General features: G+C 46.4%; 1 protein-coding gene across 4 annotated transcripts in view; it reads right to left on the minus strand.

The window, feature by feature from the left end:
• Positions 1-24,370, minus strand: part of PPP3CA (protein phosphatase 3 catalytic subunit alpha) — a 1,090,725-nt gene that overhangs the window by 1,005,301 nt on the left and 61,054 nt on the right. For all 4 annotated transcript variants that reach the window (XR_007502344.1, XR_007502343.1, XM_049786916.1 and 1 more), the window contains exon 2: positions 11,477-11,677. Coding sequence is in view for 2 of the 4 variants with exons in the window: in XM_049786916.1 (XP_049642873.1) it covers positions 11,477-11,677 (201 nt within the window). In the remaining 2 variants the exon portion in view is untranslated. The remainder of the gene's footprint in view (positions 1-11,476; positions 11,678-24,370) is intronic.

Here is a 24,370-nt window from a genome sequence, read left to right on the forward strand (position 1 = left end):
ATCTCATTCCACATCAGAACTTGAAGGTCTTGTCCCAGCCCTGACTCCCACACAGAACACAGCATGAGCACTGTATCCATGAACACAGATGGGTCATGCATCCACTGCCTGTGCTATGCCACTCCATATTCCATGCGTACTACTGACTGAGCATGAGGCATGGCCCCTGACTCTTGCTTTTTCAGCATTTGACAAATCTCTGAGGCCAGAGAGATAGCACAGTGGGTAGGGCGCTGGTCTTGCATGCGGTCAACCTTGGTTCCATCCTCAGCATCCCACGGTTCACTAGCAACACCAGGAGTGATTCCTGACATCATCAGGTACGGCCCAAAATCTGAAATAAGAGCTAAATCTCATAATTATATTATGCAAAACTCACATTTGCCTAAAAAATCCCATATGGCCTGTGAGCTGAGGGACTGGGACAGGTGGCCAGGAGAATGGGTGAGGACAGGTTAGGAAGCAGATGAGGCTGCCAATTCCTCCAATACTGATTCATGGATGAGCATAATTTCCAATTTACTTGCATTTTCATCATTTATTTTATTCGGGAAAGCTTTTTATACATTTGGATGGCAAAGAAGACCATTGAGGATAGCCAATCAATTATTTTCCTTTCTCTTAATATATATACATATATATACACACACACATATGTGTCCATTTAAAACATAAAAAATGGCTCCTAACCTGTTGGGTAAGTTACTAAGCTGGTTTTCACTAAGGAACACTTGGTATTAAAAACCACATCATTTTGAATCACATTTCCTTATTGACCCACATTAAATTGTCATAATACAGAGATTTTTGATACATATAAGGCAGTCTTTTCAAGTATTTACTATTCCTGGTCTTGCTACCATGAACATACATTTCATAAAAGAAGATTTGGTTTCTCCTGTGATGCTTTCAATAGGTAATGCTTTTCAATGTAAGTTCCACACATACTTGGCTGGAGCCCAAGACAATAGCTAATGTCATAAAACAGTGTGTTTTATGCAGCAGTACTATGTCCCACCTACTAAGTGTCATGGGGAACTAAGGAAGAGGCAGCTTGTGGCAACACATCTCTGGAGACAGAAACTACAGGTGTGGACTAGTTTGAGTGACACAGCCACAGCCCGAGAATGTGGGTCCTTGAGACAAGGGTCCTCCCCTCCATGGAGTCCACATAAGGGTGTACATGTGTATGTGTGTGTGTGGGTGGGGGGGGGGGGTGACTCTGAATGCCGCCAGCAAAGGCAAACCCTTAGAGAAAGTAGGAAAAAGGTCGGGCTGACACCCCCAGAGAGGTGACAAGGGACCGTGACAGTCAATATGGTTCAGATCTGTCAGAGACCTCAGATGAGAGAAGCTGCTGCCCCCCATAAGCAGAGGCAGAATTAGCCACAGTGAGAGGAAGAGAGACTAGACTGACCAAGGGTAGGTGAGGGACAAGGGGTCAGAGCAGACTCCTGTTTGCCACACCAAGCAGTACTTGGGGACCATCTGGTGCTGAGGGCAGACGCAAGGTTTTGGCCTGCTGAGATCATCTTGAGTCCTCTAGTATCAGTCCGCAGCTCTTCAGAGATGAAGCATGTGCCCAAGAACCACTAAAGAAGCTTCCCATGCTGAAAAGTGGGCACCAGGTGAGCAAGATCCTAGGACATGGTCCCTTTCCGATGCTGTTGGCACAGTCACTGCAGCTCTCTCAGGATGTAGTGACCCTGTGACTAAATGAAAACATCAACACTTCCAAGTTCCAGTGCCTGGACACAGCCAGGGACAAAGAAAAGTAATTATCCCAAGTTCCTTGCACACAGCGCCTTGGACTGAGATGTGGGGTGAATGGGACTCCCTAACTCTGCTCTCGGGGAACAGAACACAGCCAGCCATGAGCACTGTTTCATGTCACACTGGTCAGGAACACTTGCACGCAGCCCAGCTCTGGGCGGGAAGTACTGAGGAATCCAGGAGACAGGGACCATGGGATGCTGGAATTTGAACCACCGTCCTTCTGCATGAAAGGCAAACGCCTTACCTCCATGCTATCTCTCCGGCCCCAGGTTTCTGAATTATTATGTGAGGTGCAATTACGGTTGGCCAAAATGATGCATTTCAAATGAAGGCAAGTGCCCAATGTGTCTCCACACACAGAAAATGGATGCCAACCAGAGATCAGAAATGCTTGCTGGCCTCTAGGATGGAGGGCAGAAGACAGAAAGGAATGGTGGCTCATGGGAAATGCCAGCTCCCTTGGGCATTTGGGCATCCAGTTTTGTGCTCAGGCTCTGGGGTCCCCAGCACCCAGTTCCAGGTAAGGCACCAGCCACTGGCAAGAGAGTGGAAAGGCCCAGCCTAGCACTAGAGCATCACTAAAGACACGAGGATAGGTCTGTGCTCTAAGGAGAAGCTCAAGGCCCCCACAATCCCAGCTCCTTCTAAGTTTCGGCAACAACAGAGAGGCTCTGTGGGGGCCTCTGTGGAAGGGTGTGCCTGCATGGTCCGAGTAGTATCCCCTCAGTGTCCCCACTCCGAACCATTCCACTTGGTGCCTCATAACACACAATACTGTGGGGAAATGTGCTCTGCATGGTCTTTCATGAGGAAAGCCAAGAGTCCAATTTGCCTTTTCCTTTACTGAGGGAGAAGGGAGGACTCCCAAAGGGCACTTGGAGGGCCTGGAGGCCTTGCTTGTAATTTGGGCACATTGAGAGTTGAGGGTTTTACTTTTCTGGCCAATCACTTCCAGTTTCCTAACTCTTTAGAATTAAATTCTGGTTTAATTTTCTTGATACTTTGTAAAAGGAAAAAAAAAATCACTGGATTATTCAATAATTTAAAAGAAATGGAAAGGAAGCGAGCATATTTTATAGATGCCATGAGCGTGAGTTTGCCAGCTTGTTGGAATGTCTGATCAAAGAATCCTGAAGGAGGCTTTTATCTGAGAATCAAAGGCCACTGACTAAAAAAAGACACAGTTCGTATTACACCGAGAAGCTGAGTCCACAGAAATGGAATAGGAGAGTGTTGGCATACAGGTAATTCAGATACTATGCGACTTGGAACTGGACCAATCTGGATTCAGCCCAAAAATTGAATTTTAAAGTGCACTTTGTTCAATTCACTCACTACAAGGCTCACTTCCCCCATGGCCTTATTCTATAGACCACTTGCACCCTGATAAACACACACACACACACACACACACAATCACACACTCATACATGTTCATACCCACATTCATACTCTCTCATACTCACATGTACAAATAGTTTCACATGCACTCAAGAGTACATACTCTCATACACTCAGTCACACTTAAATGCACACACAAGGCTCATCTCTCTCACTCTCTCTCTCCCCCTCCTTCTCTCTCTCTCTCTCTCTCTCTCTCTCTCTCTCTCTCTCTCTCTCTCTCTCTCTCCCTCTCTCCCTCCCTCCCTCCCTCCCTCCCTCCCTCCCTCCCTCCCTCCTTCTCCCTCCACCTGAGGAGCTTCACATTCAACATTCAACCACTGCATCTTACCATCTCTCCTCTGGCTGGTGCAGCTTGTGTAATAGAAAATTTTGTATTTATCATTCTTAGAACTACAAGACTAAAATGAACTGGATTTTCTTTCTACACTGTCCCAATGACAGTGGTCAGGAATGTTCTACAGGTCCACGTTCCTACCGGGATAGCAGGTAAAGCCCTGCAGAGCACACCTCAGGCAGCACAGCTTCTCCTCATAGCGTTTCCTCCACTTCTCTTTTAACAATACATACAAATGCCCTTGCAGCAGCACCAAAAGCAAATGACAGACAAACCAGAGAAAGGCACATCATTACCAAAACACACTGATTTAATCTTGTCCTGCTAGAAAGCCGAGCTTCGCAGATTCCCCCATAATGAAATTTCCAGACATGTGACTTCGTTGTCTTCTTAGGCTGTTCTTATATAACTGTTATTTCACCACAAAAATCACAATCCTTATGATTTTCTTCCCCCAAAATGTCACCAGGTAATCAGCCTGTGCAGCCTTTTCTCTCAAGTACTGTTGGTGAGACATCATAGCCTTTCATCACTAAACTATCCTTGCGCCCACAGTGAGTCAGGTAGGTCCTGGTGTGCCCAGACCAGAGTGTGTGAGAGATGTTTAACTTAAGACCCACATGTATATGAGGTTTCTCATGCGAAATGTGAACTGAGGGCACTAATATGGCTGGCAATGGTGGAGGGCAGGGGAGAGGGTGGGGGCTTGATGCTGCCAGTGTCCCCAGCTCAGGGCTCTGAGAGCTGGGCTCTAGTCCAGGACAGGACCTGAGGGTGCCCGGGACTGCCAGGCTGGACAGAACAGAGGGGAGGGAAGGGCGGAGCTTTGGCTTACAGAGGAAGCCCCACGCAGCTCCATCACTGGTGGAGAAGAAACGGCTTTTTTCATCTTCCTTTACCCTCACTGTGGCTGCAGTATCTGAGATGCTGCCATGCATGGCCAAGCCTGAGCCTTTCTCATGCACTCGGTGCAAACACAAGTCCAGACACAATGGCAGGGCCCGGCAGCGAGGTCTGTGCATGGAGCGAGCGTCTGTGGGCTCCTGTCAAGCTGAACTAGGGCCCCAAGTTAGAGAAAGAGGACACAGAGCTTGTGAGCAACATGCAGGGGACTGTTTCCTAGGCCCAGGTATCTGCCTCAAGCGCCCCCAGAGGCTACTGCTGATCTCTCTGGCCATCTCTTCCCTGGCATTTTTTTCCCTTGGTTTTTAGGTATCACACCTGGCAGTGCTTGAGGGACTTAGGGGCCAAGAATGGAACCTGGGTCCTAGGGGGCAGTCAGGACAGTTTGGGGGAAGCTCCTATGCACTCTCCCCCATTTCCCTCTCCTCCCTGCCAGGCCCAAGGCTTCGTTCTGAGGAGTCAAGACTCTGTGGGCCCAGCACAATAGCCTCAAGGTCTGAATCCATATTCCCAGCACATAGCGGGGCAAGGGCAGCAAGTCAGTGATGCTCTCCCTGTGCTCCGGTGCACAACACCACTACCCCCACCCCACCCCTCACCTGGACCGGCGCTTACGACATCTGCCTGCCCTCTACTGGGCAGCAGAGTGTGTGCAAGTGTGTGTGTGTGTGTGTGTGTGTGTGTGTGTGTGTGTGTGTGTGTGTGTGTGTGTGTGTGTGTGTGTGTGTGTGTGTACTTGTGTGCCCATTTGAGTCTTGTGCTTCTGTGTGCATGCACATGTCTGTCTGCAAGGGCACCTGAGTACGTCTTTGTCTCTGTGTGTGGCTGTGTGCATGTGTCTATATGCATATGTGTCTTTCATGTATGTGTCCTGTGCACATTGTAGACGCACGTGTCTGCATGTGATATGTCAACAAAGCCCAACCTCAGAGACGCATCAATCCTCCTGTGGCCACAGAAGGGTCGTGTTTTCATGCCGAGGGCACTGTGCCCATCTGTCAGGGAGCTCAGGAGCGGCACAGGGAGCAGCGCAGGAGGCAGAGGCTGGATGCCTCCTCCTCTTCCTACACAGGACCACCAGAGGCACCACTGGAAATCTCACTGTGCCATAGGGCCTTGTGTGTGGTTCAGCCCAGGACCTTTCTACTTGGGTTCCATTCCCTCCTATCCAGGGTCCCTTCTACCTCAGGGTCCCTCACATCCCTCCCTCCCACCTCTTCTCGCCCTACTCAGCCCCAGTCCAGAAAGACTGGCTAGAACAGAAGACCTGAGTGTAGTTTGGGAGCTCAGACAAGTGGGGGGTGTCCTACCAAGCAGCCCCAGAGACATGGAGGAGGGGAGGAGGAGCTGGACTCAGGTTTCTGAGTGGCATGGACGCTCAGTACAGGGGGAATGAAGGGAGGCATTTTCTATCTCACACTTCGATATCTATTTAATCAGTACTAGCAGCATACTTCGGAAGAAGACAGTGGCCATGGCATGGTTCAGATTAAGCAAAGGTCCACCTCTGAAGGAGGAGTAGGTCCTTAAGATCCGAAACGTAAGAAAGAGACTTGCAAATCGAGAATTTCTGTCTCAAGCTGAAATCAGATCATTCCTAAGGCAGCCAAACGCCAGCCCCATCTCACCTGCTACACAGGAAGCAGAAAAGCACGTAATAAGGGTCTCCCAGCTCCCAGCTAAGGCACAATAGCTTCAAATGTGGGAGCACCATAGAGCACTCTGGAAAATGGAGTCTGGTTTTCAGAGCCATTTTTTTTCTTTAAGAAAACAGACTGGATTATGCTAATAAAGACCAAAGCAAACATGATTATTTGTCTGAGGAAACAGAAAGTAAAAGGTACAGAGGATGCTTTGACATGGAAACAAACATCTTGACAAGTCACTGCAAACCCTTCTCCTTGTGAGCAGTGACAAGTGGGGGCTGGATGGACAGAGGTGCAGGAAGCACAAACATATCCTGCCAGAGAGCACACAGGGGGCCTCACCGGCAAGCTCATGACTCCAGACAGATTTCATTTCCGGGGGTAGGAGGCCTCACTGGCTGTGTCCAGGGCTTACACCTGGCTCTGCACTTGGGGGTCACTGGCATGGTGCTTGGAGGACCATGAGGAGATACTAGAGATTAATGCCATTTGGTCATATGCAAGGCAAGTACCTTCTCTCTGTACGATCTATCCAGCCCTTCAAAACAGATTATGTCACACCACAATGTCACACACCCATCAGAAAACCCAAAGAACCAACTTGTTAGATTACACCAGTGGTTCTCAAATAGTGGGGCACGGCCCCCAGGGGGGTCTCGAGGCTCCAGAAAGGGGGGGCACGTTTGACCTCAGCAAACACTGTCTTAACAAGCTAAGCCCCGTGCTATGTCTCTATGTCTCTGGAGTTGAGAGTTGCTGTGTCCTGCTTCAAACCCCGCTTCGAAAAGCGATGCATTGCAAAACGTGCTCATTGTAGCCATTAATCCAGACATCACCTCTGATTAAAAAATCATCTTAAATTGTTTTATATATATTTTTTTTGCAGGTTAAAGTTTTTTTTTTTTAATAAAGATACTATTTACAGTCACATGGGGGGTGTGAATAATGTTTTCTTCTTCCTGGGGGGGCATGACAGAAAATAATTGAGAAGCACTGGATTACACCTTGTTTTACCCAAAACATAGATAATCCCTCGTTTGTTTTACCCCAAAACAGAGATTATCTTACATTTAACTATCTCCTTACTCCCCCATCCAGGGTGGTCTCTATTCAAAAATGACAGTTCTGGCAGGCAGCTCGCTCTCCATACAAGGTAGAAGACTGCCAGACTACAAGTGTTTCACCCTCAGCCTGGTTTGGATTATTTCATATGAGACCCTGTTCAGACTCATTCACCCGGGACTGGAAATATGGCACATGGGGTAATTTCACAACTGGCACTTGAACAGTGACCGAGGACCCGAGAAAGACCCCAACAACGGTAAGTGACTTGACCCTCTGGTGATTATCAACCATGACAGCCCCTCAAGCTGGACCGAATGTACATGCCTTTCACTGGAACGTTAGTACACATGGCGCTTGTTCTGAATGATTCATGTTGCTCTGGTCCATCTACCTGCATTTCTCACTCTAGACTACACATGCCAGGCTCCCTAGAAATTTTCCTGCCCACATGCCACAAGAGGGGAAGGATGCCTTCCTAGTGGTGATGAGTTCTCGATCTTAAGACCTTCCCAAGGCTGATAAGTTTTGTTTGTTTTTGTTTTGTTTGTTTTCTGGCCACATCCAGTCACGCTCAGGGGTTACTCCTGACTATGCATTCAGAAATCGCTCCAGGCTCAGGGCACCATATGGGACGCCAGGAGATGGAACCGTGGCCCATCCTAGGTCAGTGCAAGGGCCTACTGCTGCATCACCGCTCCGCCCCCCCAAGGCTGCTAATTTATCCTTTACTACTGGCACTAAACCACAGAGACCCCAAGGATGATGAGCTGGCAGACTCAGTCTGAAAACAGCTCAACCAGAAATACCCCTACACTCAAGCCTGTCAGGTGGACAAGCCTGTGCTGGCAATCCAAGTCCTGGACACTATGAAATGATTCAATGTCCAGAGTGATTATGAATTTATCAAGAGAAATGACACAAAAGAGGTTTTTGTTCACTGGACAGTTATTAAGAGAAACAATCCCAGGAAGTTTCTGTATAGCATTGGAGATGGGGAGCCTATGAAATTTGATGTCATGAAAGGAGAGAGAAGACCAAAAGCTACTAATGTATCTTGACCTTGAGGAGTGCCAAGTAGCTGATATACTCCCAATCAACAAAGGTTCTACTGATTCATCCCCTTGCCTCACTTCCTCCATCCCACCTATGTGGGAGAGGCCCCTCAGGCAGGACAGAAGCAGGCAGTGAAGGGGAGAGAGCTGAAGTCTCTGGGCAGCATCCCAGATGCCAACACACACCACCTTTCTTCTACCAGAGGCACTTTTTGGCCCACCAATCTACAGCAGCTTATTGAGGTCACTGATGGGGTCGAAGCCAGAGAGACAGCCCCATTACAGATGAGCAGGTACCTGAAACCCAGATTCCAGCCATGTGAGCCAGAGCTGAAAATCAACTTTGCTATGGTGACAGAAGAGCAAACTGATTCCACCAATGTTTTCCTTAAATGAAAGTAGCTTGGGCTCTGTGTCCACCCTCAGCTGAGAAGAGACATGCCAAACAACCTGTCACTGCCAGAAATGACTCCAGTCTTGCAAAGAACCCTGGTAGGGCCCGTGATAGGGTTTGACCTCCTGGTTCCCCCCTAATGACCCAATGCCCTCCCAGTCAGGCTCCATGGGGGACAACAGCAACCACAGGCAGGAGGTCTGGTCTCAGCCCAGCTCTGGACATCCTAAGGCCTGTGCAAGCCAAGGTCAGGCCCCACCAGTGACCTTCCTCACACACAGGCAGGCTCACCAGAGCTGGACCAAGGTGGGCACCAAGGTTTCGGGCAGCAGGGCCAGCCCTGAATGTGGCCCTGGAGGACCCTAGTGGGACACCCTGGGGAATGGCTGAGCCCCCATGCAAGTGAAGGTCACCGTATCTTGTTCGGAAAAGCAGGAGCAGGGGCACTGTGGGGCTCCAAGATGGGCTATCCCACCCTCTCATCTTCTGTACTCCCGGGCTTGCCCTGGGAACCCTCCCCAGTGACGTCAAGGCTGAGCAGCCTCCATGACCTTGAGGCCTGGGGCCCCAGACAGCTGGGCACAGAGCCAGTGGTGCTCCTGGCAGCCAGCGTGGCTGCGGGGAATACTCAGCCGCCAGGCCAGTTCCAGTGCAGGAAGCAACCATGGCCACTGCTGGCAGCAGATTAACAGGCATCCGGCTGGGGCCAGGCTCTCCCTATCCCACACCCCTTGGATTCTCGCTAAACTGCTACTGCTGTTCTGGGTTTGGGTGTGGGTGGGAAACAGCCAAAGGGGCAACCGGGCTGGGAGCTTCCTGAGGTGCCCTCACCCCAGCAGGGGTCCGAAGTGCAGGAATGTCCCTGAGCTCCACCCATGGACAGGCCCTAGCGCTGCACGAATTGGCTCAGCAGCCATAAAATGCAGGGCTGGTCTAGAGATGCCAGACTCGGCAGCAGCCCTGCAGCCAGGCCAAGGTGCCCATGGGGCTAGCCAAGGCCCAAATGCCAGCATTGGCCACTGTCTCTAGACTAGCCTGGTCGGGCCCATGCTTCCTCGCCTCTCCAGGTACAATGTGGAGAGCCAGCCCAGGATGCGGCCAGGTGACCTGACCTGCAGGATTCCCAACAGGCCAGACCCAGCAGTCCAGCTGCAGGGCTATCCCCAGTTCTGACTGAATCCTTGGCCCATAACTAGCAGAGCTGAGTCTTGTGGCGGAGGGCCTGGGGCTCCTGTGTAAAAGGAGCAGAAGGCCAAGCTACTGTCTTTATCCGGTCACTGTGCCAACAGCAACCACGGACTCCCTCCCTCAGAGTGACCCCAAGCCACCCCTGGCCCCCACACAGCCACACCCACTGGACATGATGTCCCAAGTCTCTCTTCTGACCACCAGTGGGTCATGCCCAGCCTTCATTGTACTTATCCAGGACTCTCCACAGGAGACCAGGTTCTCACTGACTTGTCACCATGCACCAGGGCATGGGGGTGCGGATTCTTGTTAAACTCATTCCTTGCCCAATCCCAGATGCTTGTCATGATCAGTAACAAAGACATCAGCTTCCTGGCCGTCTGTTCTGCAGCCCCCCCCCCCCCAATCTCAGGGGACTCAGACTCAGCAGTTCCCCAAGAACCATCTCACTGATCAGGCCACAGTGAGCCTAACGTGTGAAGCAGCAACCGGCCATTTCAGATACCCACAGGGCTGCTTCTGGCCCCTACATTACGTCCAACTGCCCATCTCTCCTGGCCAGTGACAGAGGATGAGCTGCCCACTACAGATGAGGCCATTGGTCATGATTCCAGAAAATTCCATCATGGTTCTGGAAGGTTCTAGGTCAGAATATCATGGATCCTGCTCTTCCCTGAGCAGGCTAGAACACCACCAAGACTGCCACCAAGGTGACAGTCTCCCTTCCTCCAGCCTGTCCTGGTCACCCCAAATGCTGGCAGAGCCTACTGGTCAGTGTGAGTCCTCCTTGGGACTCACAGCAGCCAACCTTGGTGACAAGACTTCACTAAATGAGAGGACCTCAGGGGCATTTCTGAAGCACTTTCATAGCTGACTGGGACTAAGGTCTGAGACAGTGACGATGCATTAGTGTGTGACATCACAACACGGTTTCCACCTAGCAATGTCCAGTGTATATACCTAGAGAGGGGGACGCAGGACTGTGAGCAACACACAGGTCATGTCTTGAATCGGTTGACTCCTGCTGTTCGACCCCATGCCCGCACCACCGGGTTGAACCCTCTGTCTTTCTTCCATACAAAACACACGATGGCTCGATCTGCAAACAAATATCTGCCCCAACCAGGACACAAATAAATGGTCATTTCCTCTGACCACAAATCCTTAGGGACAGTCTGGTGAATGTGGGAGCATCTTTCTCCTGAAAGTCCCTACAATAAACACTTGGAAGCCAAGAGCACAATCGTGAGCTGTGCAAGAGAGAAGCAACCAGGGACTGTGAGTTGGATCAGCCTTGCCGGCCCAGATCTCACACTTAGAACCAAGTGCTCTGCCTTTAGCCACCTCCACAGCCCCATAAGATTCATATTTTATGATGTAAGAGAAACAAGATTTAAAGGTGCCAGAACAATAGCAGAGTAGGGAGGGCATTAGCATTGCATGTGGCTGACCCAGGTTCGATTCCCAACATCCCACAGGGTTGCCCGAGCCTGCCAGGATTCCTGAGCAGAGAGCCAGGAGTGAGCCCTGAATGCCATCAAATGTGGCCCAAAACAAACAAACAAACAAACAAGCCTCAAAAAGTCAAAGCACAGGTTTTTGCAAGAGGCAAGTCAGTACTTTCTAGATGGGTCAGTCTGATTCCAGTGCCACTGCAGTCGTGGCCACCATGGTGGCAGGGGAGGTGGGTGTGGAGGACCCTCCCAGGACGCACCTGTGACCGGAGCATCGATGTCCAGCAGGTTCTTCTCCTGCCGCAGGATAGATGCACCCTCAGTGATGACGCGCAAGGCCACACTCTCTTCCAGTCGGCCTTCCTTCATAAGGTGTGCCTTCAGCACGTCGACACGTGGCCTCCCATCGCTGTCAAATACTTCCTTGGCCGTGAGCCGGTGGCTCGGAGGGAATGGGACAGCTGCAAGACAAGAGCCAAAGGGACAGTCAGTCACACATGTCACCAAAAGACCAAATCAACCACATAGGGCCACGGAGGGACCAGGTCAAACATGCCACCAAAGGGACGTCAGCCAAATGCGACCACCAAAGGGACTGACACCAGTAATGTGGCCACCAAAAAGACCCCAGTCATCAAGAAATGCAACCAAGTACCCCAGTAAGCTCCACATGCCTCCCGGGACCCATGACCCCATCCTTCCTGGGTGAAGACACCAGTGAGGAGCAACACTTTTTCCTGACCCGTCCTGGGCTCTGTCCAGGGATACTTGTCCCTGAGCCATCTCTGGCTCTGTCTGGGGACACTGCTCCTGTCCTCTCACAGAATGTGAGGCCTGGGCAGGCCCTCTCCTTCCAGGCACATGTCCAGCCCTGGTGTTGTTTTTAATGGCTACAAAGGGCTGAAATAAAGCTCCCCTGCCTCCTGCCCACTCGCAAGCTGGAGCCAGCTCCAAGGTGGCTGGAACAGAGTGTCTGTAAACAGAGGTTGCCAATCCCCTTGAGGGAGGGGCAAAGGCTGCTAAGGGATAAAAGCAAAACTCCCACCAGCCATTTCCAGCCAGCAAGGCCAGTGCTCAAACACGTGCCACACCCAGGGCCCTCAGAATCCTCTTTACAGACTCTCCAGACTGCTGCCCTTCAGCACCTCCTCCTTCCCATCAGAGCAGATATGGCTTGACTGCTCTGCACTCAGTCAAATGCCATACAAGGTCTGGGGGAGCCCTCTAAAAGGCCCCAGAGACTAGGAGAGTTCTTTTGGTCTATCTATCTATCTAATTAATAGGACTATTACAAATGGCTTACATAATTACATAGCAAACACTTAATGTAAAACTTTATTTGACTGAAGCTTGAAGACTTTCAGATTTTCAGTACTAGTGGAAATCTGATTTATTGTGCAAAACGAGTTATCTGCACAAGATGTTCTACCCAAGTGCAAATTACCTTATCCATACAAGATTAAGAACAATTATTCAGGGGCCGGCAAGGTGGCGCTAGAGGTAAGGTGTCTGCCTTGCAAGCGCTAGCCAAGGAAGGACCACGGTTCCATCCACTGGCGTCCCATTTGGTCCCCGCAAAGCCAGGGGCAATTTCTGAGTGCTTAGCCAGGAGTAACCCCTGAGCATCAAATGGGTGCGGCCCGATAAACCAAAAAAAAAAAAAAAAAAAAAAGGAACAAGTATTCAACAAATGGCCAAAAGGCACATGAAAAAATGCTCCTCATCACTAATCATCAGGGAGATGCAAATCAAAACAACTACTAGGAACCATCTCACACCACAGAGATTAGCGCACATCACAAAGAATGAGAACAAGCAGTGCTGGCAGGGATGTGGAGAGAAAGGAACTCTTATTCACTGCTGGTGGGAATGCCATCTAGTCCAACCTTTATGGAAAGCAATTTGGAGATTCCTCCAAAACCTAGAAATTGAGCTCCCATACGACCCAGCTCCTAGGGATATACCCTAGGAACACAAAAATACAATACAAAAGTCCCTTCCTCACACCTATATTCATTGCCGCGTTATTTACAAAAGCCAGACCTGGAAACGATCAAGATTCCCTTCAACAGATGAATGGCTAAAGAAACGGTGGTACATATACACAATGGAATATTATGCAGCTGTCAGGAGAGATGAAGTCATGACATTTTCCTATACATGGATGTTCATGGAATCTATTATGCTGAGTGAAATAAGACAGAGGGAGAGAGAGAGAGACGCAGAATAGTCTCACTCATCTATGGGTTTTAAGAAAAATAAAAGACATTTTTGCAATAATCTCCAGAGACAAAGAGAGGAGGGCTGGAATGTCCAGCTTCGACATGAAGCTCACCACAAAGAGTGGTGAGTGCAGTTAGAGAAAACAATTACACTGAGAACTATCATAACAATGTGAATGAATGAGGGAAGTGAAAAGCCTGTCTAGAGTACAGGTAGGGGTGAGGTGGGGAGGAGGGAGATTTGGGACATTGGTGGTAGGAATGTTGCACAGGTGAAGGGGGGTGTTCTTTACATGACTGAAACCTAACTACAATCATAATTGTAATCAAGGTGTTTAAATAAAGATATTAATTTTAAAAAAAGGACTAGCAAAACAGATAGTTGAATGCCAGGGCTCCCAGAGATCACCTGTGAAAAAATATGTCACCTAACACAAGTTATTTCCCTGAGTTTCATTTTACTTTTCTCTTTTCTTTCATTATTACATTTTTATGATGGTAATCTTTCACCTCCTTCATCCAATTTATTCCTATGTTTCTTTGATTCAACAATAAATAAATATTCTTCAATTTATAAAAAAAAAAAAAAGATGTATTCAGGGGGCCAGAGCAGTGGCGCAAGCAGTAAGGCCTTGTGCACGCTAGCCTAGGATGAACCATGGTTCGATCCCCCAAACCAGGAGTGATTTTGAGCGCATAGACAGAAGTAACCCCTGAGTGTCACTGGGTGTGATTGAGGGGAGGGAGGGAGAACAAGTGTTCAGACTAAGTTTAATAGTAAATGTTTAAATATCTAAAGGACATATAATTAAAGTGTGCTGCTCTGTAAAAGTATTTTCTAGTCTTCCTATCCATGTTTTAAACTTTGAGCAAGTAGCGTCTATACTAATTTTACAATGGCTAATTCCCAGCACTGATTCAACTCTGGTGGCTTTAGTCAGATGACTTATTATTTATTTATTATCTCAAACATATTTTTCCCTCTGGAGAAACATGTCACAAAAGGAGATTAAAATCAAGAAACAAACAAGATCCTTCAAGACAAGTTAGATTTATTTCCTGAGGGAGTTGATTCCTTAGGCTAGACTAATTATCCCTTGGAAATAAATGCTCTGGGGAGGCTCAACCTGTACTTCACCCAACACACACTTCAACTGTCTCCAACTTAACATCCTAAAATGTAAAAGACAGACAAAATTTTGTGGAATGGGGAACTATACTGTGGTGAGAAATTTGGCCAAAAAACATAACTTTACATGATATAGCACCGTAGCACAACAGAGCACGTGTTTCCCACACTGAGGCAATGAGATGATCTCCCCAGTGCACTTGATTTAAAGTTGGTCCCTCAGGCCCAACCCACACAGTGCCCCAGCCCTAGGTGAAAACACCCAGAAGATTCTGGACTACCTTCTCAACTCTCCTGTGGCCTGCTACTTGTCCTTGCTACCCACCGCTCCCTGAGGGCCCTTCTTAAGAGGTGAGCTGTGTTGCCCACAAAGGGTGGAACTGGTTGCTGCAGAGGCCCCTGAAGAGCAGCAGGCAGCCATTCTGGACTACCTTCTCAAGTCTCCTGTGGCCTGCTCCTTGGTGCGCCCACCCATCCACTGTTCCCTGGGGGTGCTTCTTGAGGTGAGCTGCGCAGTCCACGTGGGTGAAGCCAGAGGAGCATGGATGCTCTGCTTCACAGCCACAGGCATCTTCTAGGAGCCCCACCATAACATGCAGGAAAAAAAACACACTACAAGTAGAACAATGGGTAAACAATCCAGGCCAACACAAGGCATAGAGAATGAAGATGGCAGCTCCGATGACCCGAAAGTGCCAACCATCTAGTTAGTCTCTCAGATAAGGAGTTTAGAGAAGAAATATGAAGGATGTTCATAGAACTCAAAGACGCATAAATCAAGTTCAACGGAACACAAATAAGAATCAAGAGAATATAGAGATAGAAATCAGAAAAATCCAAACTAAAGTAACAGGTCTGAAAAACTCAGTAGATGAAATGAAATGGAAAACTCAATGGAAAACCTCTCCAACAGGGTAACAGCAGCTGAGGAAAGAAACAGTGAACTGGAAGATGAGATGCACAACAACTCCACACAGCAGAAGAGATTGGAAAAGACACTTCAAGCAAATGATCAGTGAATGGAAAAATTACTCAAACAAATGTGAGCAGATGAAAATAAAAGTCTTTGATAAACTAAACAGAAACTCCCAGAGTTAAAGACTGCATGCAACCAAATCCTACATGCCTGAAGAGTACCAGCAAGAAGAGACCCGAAGAAAAGCACCCCAAAGACACATCCTAGACACAATGACAAATCCCACAGACAAGAATAGAATACTGACAGCAGCAAGAACAAAAAGGGAAATCCAAAGGATAATGCTTAAGATATACAGCAGACCTGTCACAAGAAACCCTCCAGGCAAGAAGGCAGTGGAGGGATGTAGTGAACAAAACTCAACCAGATGAATGCTTCATCTAGAATAGTGCACTCAGCCAGACTCACATTCAGGTTTGAAGGAAGTATACATAGCTTCATGCATAAACAACAGCTCAGACTTTACGGACTCAAATACAGCCTTATAAGAAAAACTGAAAGGCCTACTTTAAGACAAGACAGACTAACAGACACACTAAACATCTATACAAAGAAGACATTAAATGACATGACAATTATCTCTCTCAACATCAATGGATGAAATGCACCTGTTAAGAGACACAGAGTGGCAATATGAATCAAAAAGCAGAATCTAACATTCTGGTGCCTACAAGAAACATATCTGAATAATGAGAACAAACATAAACTCAAAGTCAAAGGCTGAAGGAAAATCATCCAAGCAAACAATTCCCTTAAAAAAAGCTGGAGTGGGGGCCAATAAGATAGCACAGTGATAAGGTGTTTGCCTTGCACACAGCCTATCCAAGATGATGGTGGTTTGTATCCCAGCATCCCATATGATCATCAATGCCTGCCAGGAGTGATTTCTGAGCACAGAGCCAGGAGTAACTCCTGAGCACCAGTAGGTGTAACCCAAAAAACAAACAAACAAGCAAAAAAAACACCCCCAAAACACAAAAACAAACAAAAAGGCTGGAGTGGCCATATTAATAGCAGATGAGACAAAATTTAGACTCAGAAAAATTATCAGGGACAAAGATGGATATGTAAAACAGAAAGAAATCACATTCCCAAAATATATGCAACCAACGAGGGACTAGCACAATATTTAATATAATTGTTGACAAATCTGAAAGAAGATATCAATAACAACACAATAATATTAGACCTCAACACTGCCCTGTCACCCCTTGATAGGTCAACCAGACTGAAACCCAACAAAAATATACTAGCTCTGAAAAGAGAAATAGAAGAGAATTAATATATATATTATATACATACTAATATATATAATATACACACATATATACAGGACACTCCATCCCCAGAAAACTGGATACACATTATTATCCAGGATATACCACATGCTGACCCATAAAACTTATCTCTATAAAGTCAAGAAGATAGAAATTGTACAGTCTACCTTCTCAGATCACAAGGCATAAAAATTAGAAGTGAACTCAAAGGGACAAAGAAGAAAAACTTTAACACCTGGAAATTAAACAGAGAAAATCAAAGCATTCCTGGGAAAAAAATGACAATGAAGAACAAATTATCAGATTTATGTGACACAGCAAAAGCGGTGCTAAGAGGAAAATTTATAGCATTGCTAGCACACATCAGAAAGGAAGAAAAAGCTTAATGACACAGCTTTTAAAATTAGAAATGATCATCAAGAAGAAACAAAAATAAGTGGGCAGAAGAAAATAATACAGCTTAGAGAAGAAATCAATAAAGTGGAAATCAAGAAAACAATCTGAAAGACCAACAAAAGCAAAAGTTGGTTCTTGGAAAAAATAAACAAGATTGATGAACCACTAGCAAAACTCAGAAAGAAACAGAGAGAAACTTAAACCAGATTAGAAATAAAAAAGGGAGATCACTACAGATACTGCAAAGATTCAAAGAGTAATGGGGTGGGGGGCCATGGGCAGAGCAATGGCACAAGGGGTAAGGCATCTGCCTTGTGTGCACTAGCCTAGGATGGACTGTGGTTCTATCCCCGTGTCCCATATTGTCCCCCAAGCCAGGAGCGATTTCTGAGCAAATAGCCAGGGTTACCCCTGAGCGCCACCAGGTGTAGCCGAAAAAATAAATAAATAAATAAATAAACAAATAAATAAATAAATAAATAATGAAAAGAGTAATCAGGGACTACTTTGAGTAACTGTACGCCATAAACATGAGAACCTGAAAAAAAAATGGATAAATTCTTGGATTCTTATAATCTTCCAAGGATGATCTAGCATATCCAAACAGACTCATCCTATGAAGGAAATTAAAATGTAATAATCAACAGTCTTCCCAAAAACAAAAGCCCAGGGCCAGATGGATTCACTAACGAATTCTTTCAAACCTTTCAAGATCCAATCCTTTTCAGGCTCTTTCATAAAACTGAAAAATCCGAACAATCCCAAATAGTTTTTATGAAGCTAAAATCACTTTGATACCAAAACCAAAGAGAGATGCTGCAAAAAAAAGCAAACTACTACTGGGGCCGGAGAGATAGCTTGGAGGAAGGGTGTTTGCCTTGCATGCAGAAATATAGTGGTTCGAATCCTGGCATCCCATATGGTCCCCCAAGACTGCCAGGAGCAATTTCTGAGTGTAGAGCCAGGAGTAACCCCAGAGTGCTGCTGGGTGTGCCCCCCAAAAAAAGCAAACTACAGACCAATAGCCCTTATGAGCATAGATGCAAAGATCCTCAACAAAATTCTAGCAAATAGGATCTAACGCCTTATCAAGAAGGCCATACACCACCACCAAGTAGGTTTCAGTCCAGGAACGCAAGGACAATTTAATATACAAAATCAAACAATATAATACACGATATCAACAAAAAGAAAAATAAAAACCACCTGATCATAACAATAGATGCAGATAAAGGATTTAATAAGGTCCAATACTCATTCTTGATTAAAAACTCTCATCAAGATGGGAAAAGAAGGAACTTTTCTCAATATAATATACTATATAAATATACTTTTCTCAATATATCTACTACAAGCCAATGCAAATATTATTTTCAATGGAGATAAATTCTTCTGGTATCTGGTACGAGAAGGCTGCACTCTCTCACCACTCCTATTCAACATAATGCTGGAAATGATTGCCATAGTGATTAGGCAAGAAAAAGATATTAAGGGCATCCAGATAGGAAAGGAAGAGATCCAGCTCTCACTGTTTGCAGATGACATGATACTATATTTAGACTTAATGCAATCCCTCTAAAGATACCCATAACATTCTTCAAAGAAGTGGATCAAACACTCCTGAAATTCATTTGGAGCAATAAACACCTGCGAATAGCTAGAGTGACCCTTGGGAAAATGAAGATGGGAGGCATCACTTTCCCCAACCTTAAATTGTATTACAAAACTATAGTCATTAAAACAGCATTGTACTGGATTAAAGACAGACCCGCAGATCAATGGAATAGACTTGAGTATTCAGAGAATGTGCCCGAAATCTATAATTGATTAATTTTTGATAAAGGGGCAAGAAATGCAAAATGGAGTAAGGAAAGCCTCTTCAATAAGTGGTGTTGACACAATTGGCCAACGACTTGCAAAAAAGCGAGCTTAGACCCTCAGATAACACCATGCACAAAGGTCAATTCAACTGGATTAAAGACATTGATATCAGATCCAAAACCGTAATGTATATAGAACACCACCTAGGTAAAACACTCCATGACACTGATATTATACAGGCATCTTCAAGGATGAAACAGCACTCTCCAAACAGGTGAAAGCACTGATAAACAGATGGGAATACATTAAGCTGAGAAGCTTCTGCACCTCAAAGGAAATAGTGCCTAGGATATAAAAGCCACATACAGAATGGGAGAAACTATTCACCCAATAACCATCAGATAAGGGACTAATATAGAAAATATACAAGGTACTGACAGAACTTAACAAGAAATAAACATCTAACCCCATCAAAAAATGGGGAGAAGAAATAAACAAACAATTCCTCAAAGAAGAAATATAAATGGCCAAAAGGCACATGAAAAAAATGTTCCACATCACTAATCATCAGGGAGATGCAAATCAAAACAACAATGAGGTACCATTTCACACCACAGAGACTGGAGCACATCACAAAGAAGAAGAACAATCAGTGCTGGTGGGGATCTGAAGAGAAAGTCGTATTCACTGCTGGTGGGAATGCTGTCTAGTCCAGCCTTTATGGAAAACAATATGGAGATTCCTCAAAAAACTGGAAATTGTACTCCCATACAGCTCTACCACTTCTAGGTATATGCCACTATACCACTCAGCCAGCTATACCACTTCTAGGTATATACCCTCAGAACACAAAAACACAATACAAAAATCCCTTCCTCACACTGATATTGCAGTGCTATTTAACAACAGCCAGACTCTGGAAATAATCAAGAGGCCCTTCAATAGATGAATGGCTAAAGAAACTGTGATACGGCCCAGAGAGATAGCACAGCGGCGTTTGCCTTGCCGGCAGCCAATCCAGGACCAAAGGTGGTTGGTTCGAATCCCGGTGTCCCATATGGTCCCCCATGCCTTCCAGGAGCTATTTCTGAGCAGACAGCCAGGAGTAACCCCTGAGCATCGCTGGGTGTGGCCCAAAAACAAAAACAAAACAAAAAAAAAAAGAAACTCTGATACATACACACAGTAGAATACTACACAGCCATCAGGAGATGAAGTCATGAAATTTTCCTTTACATGGATGGACATGAAAACTATCATGCTGAGTAAAATAAGTCAGAGAGAGAGATAGTCACAGAATTGTCTCACTCATCTATGGGTTTTAAGAAAAATACAAGTTATTATTGTAATAATGCCCAGAGGCAATAGAAATGAAGGCTGGAAGGACTGGTTCATGATATGAAGCTGGTCATAAAGAGTGGTGAGTACACTTAGAGAAATAACTACACTGACAACTATGGTGACAATGTCAATGAATCAGAGAAGTAGAATGTCTTTCTCAAATACAGGAGGGGATGAGCAGTGTGATTGGCAGCATTGGTGATGGTCATGTTGCACTGGGGAAGTGGATTGTTCTTTATATGACTGAAACCCAACTACAATCATATCTGTACTGTAATCACGGTACTTAAAGATATTATTAGGGGTGGGCAGAGCGATAGCATGGAGGTAATGCGTTTGCCTTGCATGCAGAAGAATGGTAGTTTGAATCCCGGCATCCCATATGGTCCCCTGAGCTTGCCAGGAGCGATTTGTGAGTGTAGAGCCAGGAAGAACTCCTGAGTACTGCCGGGTGTGACCCAAAAACCAAAAAAATAAAATAAAATAAAATAAAATAAAAAAGAAAACCCCCAGAAGCCACAATGTAGGTGGAACGTGGAGAAGGGGTGTGTTCTCAGCTCGGAGGTACCGTCAGTGTGGAGGAAGGACCTGAGGCTATGTGCTGGGACCCCCCAACACCCCCAATAGTGTGGTGGGGAATGGGATCAGGCAGGTATAATGCAGATGCCTTAAGCCCAGCACGACCAGCTCCCCAGTTTGGGAATGTGGCCATTTCCCTTCTTCTGAATGGTTGGTACAGGTCCCAAACAACAACCCATCATCTAAACAACACTAAGTAGGGAACGAAGGAGGTGACCATGAAGAGAAACTGTTGTTAACCAAAAGCAAATAAAAAAAGAAACAAACCTGAAAAACACTGTGTTAAGCCTCAGATGGCAAAGCTTGAGAAACTGCAGCAACCCCCTTCAGCACTCATATTGTAAACCAGTGTCTAAAAGAGAGAGGAGAGTGAGAAAGGAGGAGAGAAAGAGAAAGGGAGAGAGAGGGAAAGAGAGAAGAAAGAGGAGAGAGGAAAAGCAAAGTGCCTGCCACAGAGACTGGCTGAGGGGAAGGACAGGAGGGAAACTGGTGGTGAGAAATGTGCCCTGATGAAGGGTAGCACACATTGTATAACTGAAACTCAATCAGGAACAATTCTGTAAAATCAGGAACAACTCTGGAACTGTGTATCTAGTGGTGATTCAATTTTCAATTAAAAATTGATTAAGAAAAAAATAAAATAAATAAAATGAAGCAGTCCCCGTGATCTTCCCTGAGTGGTGGGTCACAGATGACTTCTCTTGTAAGTCGGTATCTCTGTTTTTCTCTGTCTCTCTGTCTGTCTCTCTCTCTCTCTCCCCCTCCCTCCAACATACACTGCACCCCATAGCCTGGTCCTCATCACTTACAGGTGGCTCCACACCATTGTTCCCGCACACCTGCAGATAAATAGGGTGTGTGCTTCCCTGCATCTCCTCTATAGTCCCTTCTCATCGTATATGCAGGACAGACCTGACAGCTCTCACTGAAAATCAAATGTAAACTTCTTTTTTTTTTTTTTTTTTTTTTTTGGTTTTTTGGGCCACACCCTGTGACGCTCAGGGGTTACTCCTGGCTATGCGCTCAGAAATCGCCCCTGGCTTGGGGGGACCATATGGGATGCCGGGGGATCGAACCGCGGTCCGCCCTATGCTAGCGCAGGTAAGGCAGGCACCTTACCTCCAGCGCCACCGCCCGGCCCCCCCAAATGTAAACTTCTAAACTGAGCTCCAAGGCAAACCAAATTTCCTAAGAAAGCTGCAGTAACTGATTCCCGGGCTGAAAAGTAAAAATAAGATGGAGGCAAGAGAGCCTGGGATGCAGATGCAAAGCAGGAGTCTTTTCCATCTCCCTTGGACAAAGCAGAAATGTAGGCATTCACCCAGAGGAACTAGAACACAGAGAGGGGGATGAGACAACCTGGTTTTGAGCTCTCCCAAAACCACCCAAAACGTCGCTTCCTCAAAGCTTCCCTTCAACGCAAGACACTCATGAGGTGGACCCATGCCAGTCAGCCTCGCTCTGCATTCAACGCAATGAACACAGGCTGGATGGTACCGCATCATCAAGACTCACTCCTCATCTTCAACTCCCTCTTTAGAAACAGTTATGATCACATGTAGAAAAGTAACAGATCGGTACAGTGTGAGGGACAGGATCGGGGCGGTGAAAAGAGATGGTGGACACACACATTTCCTACTAACATATGCACTACTGAGAATGCATGCAAGTGTGTGAGTGTACATGTGTGTGCTATTGCAGTGTATAGTCTTGCTACAGTGTGTGCATGTTTGTCCTAGTGGATGGTTGTGTGATTCGTGTCTGCAGGTGTCGTGTATCAGGTGCATTCATGTATATATATCCACACAGCAGCATGTTTCAAACTAAAATCTGTGAAAAGGTAGAAACTCCTAAACATTTATTTTGATTATCTTCTTCAAAACTAGGTAACATATCATGACTTTTAAAAACATATGTGGGGGGCCAGAGCGATAGCACAGCGGTAGGACATTTGCCTTGCATGCAGCCAACCTCGGACGGACTCCAGTTAGATTCTGGGCACCCCATATGGCCCACCACGCCGCTAGGAGCGATTTCTGAGCACAGAGCCAGGGGTAACCTCTGAGCGCCAACGGGTGTGACCCCAAAAAGAATAAGTGGATTTACACGCAGAAAGTTTTCACTTTTGGGGCCGGGTAGGTGGCGCTAGAGGTAAGGTGTCTGCCTTACAAGCGCTAGCCAAGGAACGGACCGCGGTTCGATCCCCCGGCGTCCCATATGGTCCCCCCAAGCCAGGGGCGATTTCTGAGCACATAGCCAGGAGTAACCCCTGAGCACGGGTGTGGCCCAAAAAAAACCAAAAAAAAAAAAAAAAAAAAAAGAAAGTTTTCACTTTTGTAAGAGGCCAGGCTAACTAACATGCAGTGCAAATTCAGGGAAAATTGAAGGAAAAAAAGTAGGAAAAATGGAAAAATATTTGGGCTTAGATCTTGTCTTTTTCTTTTTAAAACAAAATCCTAAACAGCATGTGAATTTTACTAGAACCATTTCCCAAAAGGCACTGTGGCTCTGGCTTGATCTCTCAAAATCAAGAGGGACCCAATTATTACTCTCCACCAAATGATAAACAAAACAAAGGGAGGGAGGTCAGCCATGAACTTTCTGGCTCTCAGCCCTAATTACCCTGGAGGTTTCTGTGCCCAAGAGACAAACAGTGTGTCCTCGAAACAAAACCAGACTTGTAGGCCAGGAGCCATTTCAACTCTGTTTTGGAAATAGGAGATGTACTATTCTTTAACTTTCTTTTTAATGCACAGGACTTTCCCCTCCTCCAGCATCAGCTCTGCGAACAGGTAGCCTGTGACCAAGGTCTGGACTTTGGGACTCTGGGTATAGCTATGACTTCAGCGCTCAAGTGATCAGGAAGGGAGAGTGCAGAGATACAAAACCGACTGAGTCACTGAAAATGCATGGTCATATTTTGCTCAACTTTGGGACTGCAGATGAAATCTCTAAAGAACAGAGTGAGAGATATTTTAAAGAGGCCACAAAAGTAAACAATGAAACAGTATAGACTTCTTCCCTTGCAGCTGCAAGAAAAGATACACTAGGAGAGAAATTCCAGGGAGGAAATGCTTGATTTGGGCTTGTGACATAATTGCAGAGGTATTGCTTTACTGGACCAAGTTTCTCCATCCCTGCTGCCATGGTGACGGCCCTAGCTCATTGACTCCATCAGCTACAGGAACACAGAATGCGGAATTACTTCTCAGCAACACTATTTCCTCCCCTCATCTTGTCCCCTCCCCAGCGTGACATCAAGGACCAGAGGAAAGGCGGGGCCCAGACCCTTGAGGGTCTTGGGGTATGGGAGGACACCTCCCCGCTGGGGCCAAGTCACAGGCATCTCTACGATTACCGCAGAGCCAGTGGGGATACAAGGCTCAGGATTGGAGGCTCTAAGCTCAGGGCAG

Source organism: Suncus etruscus, chromosome 14 (assembly GCF_024139225.1).
Source record: "Suncus etruscus isolate mSunEtr1 chromosome 14, mSunEtr1.pri.cur, whole genome shotgun sequence".
Taxonomy (NCBI): Eukaryota; Metazoa; Chordata; class Mammalia; order Eulipotyphla; family Soricidae; genus Suncus; species Suncus etruscus.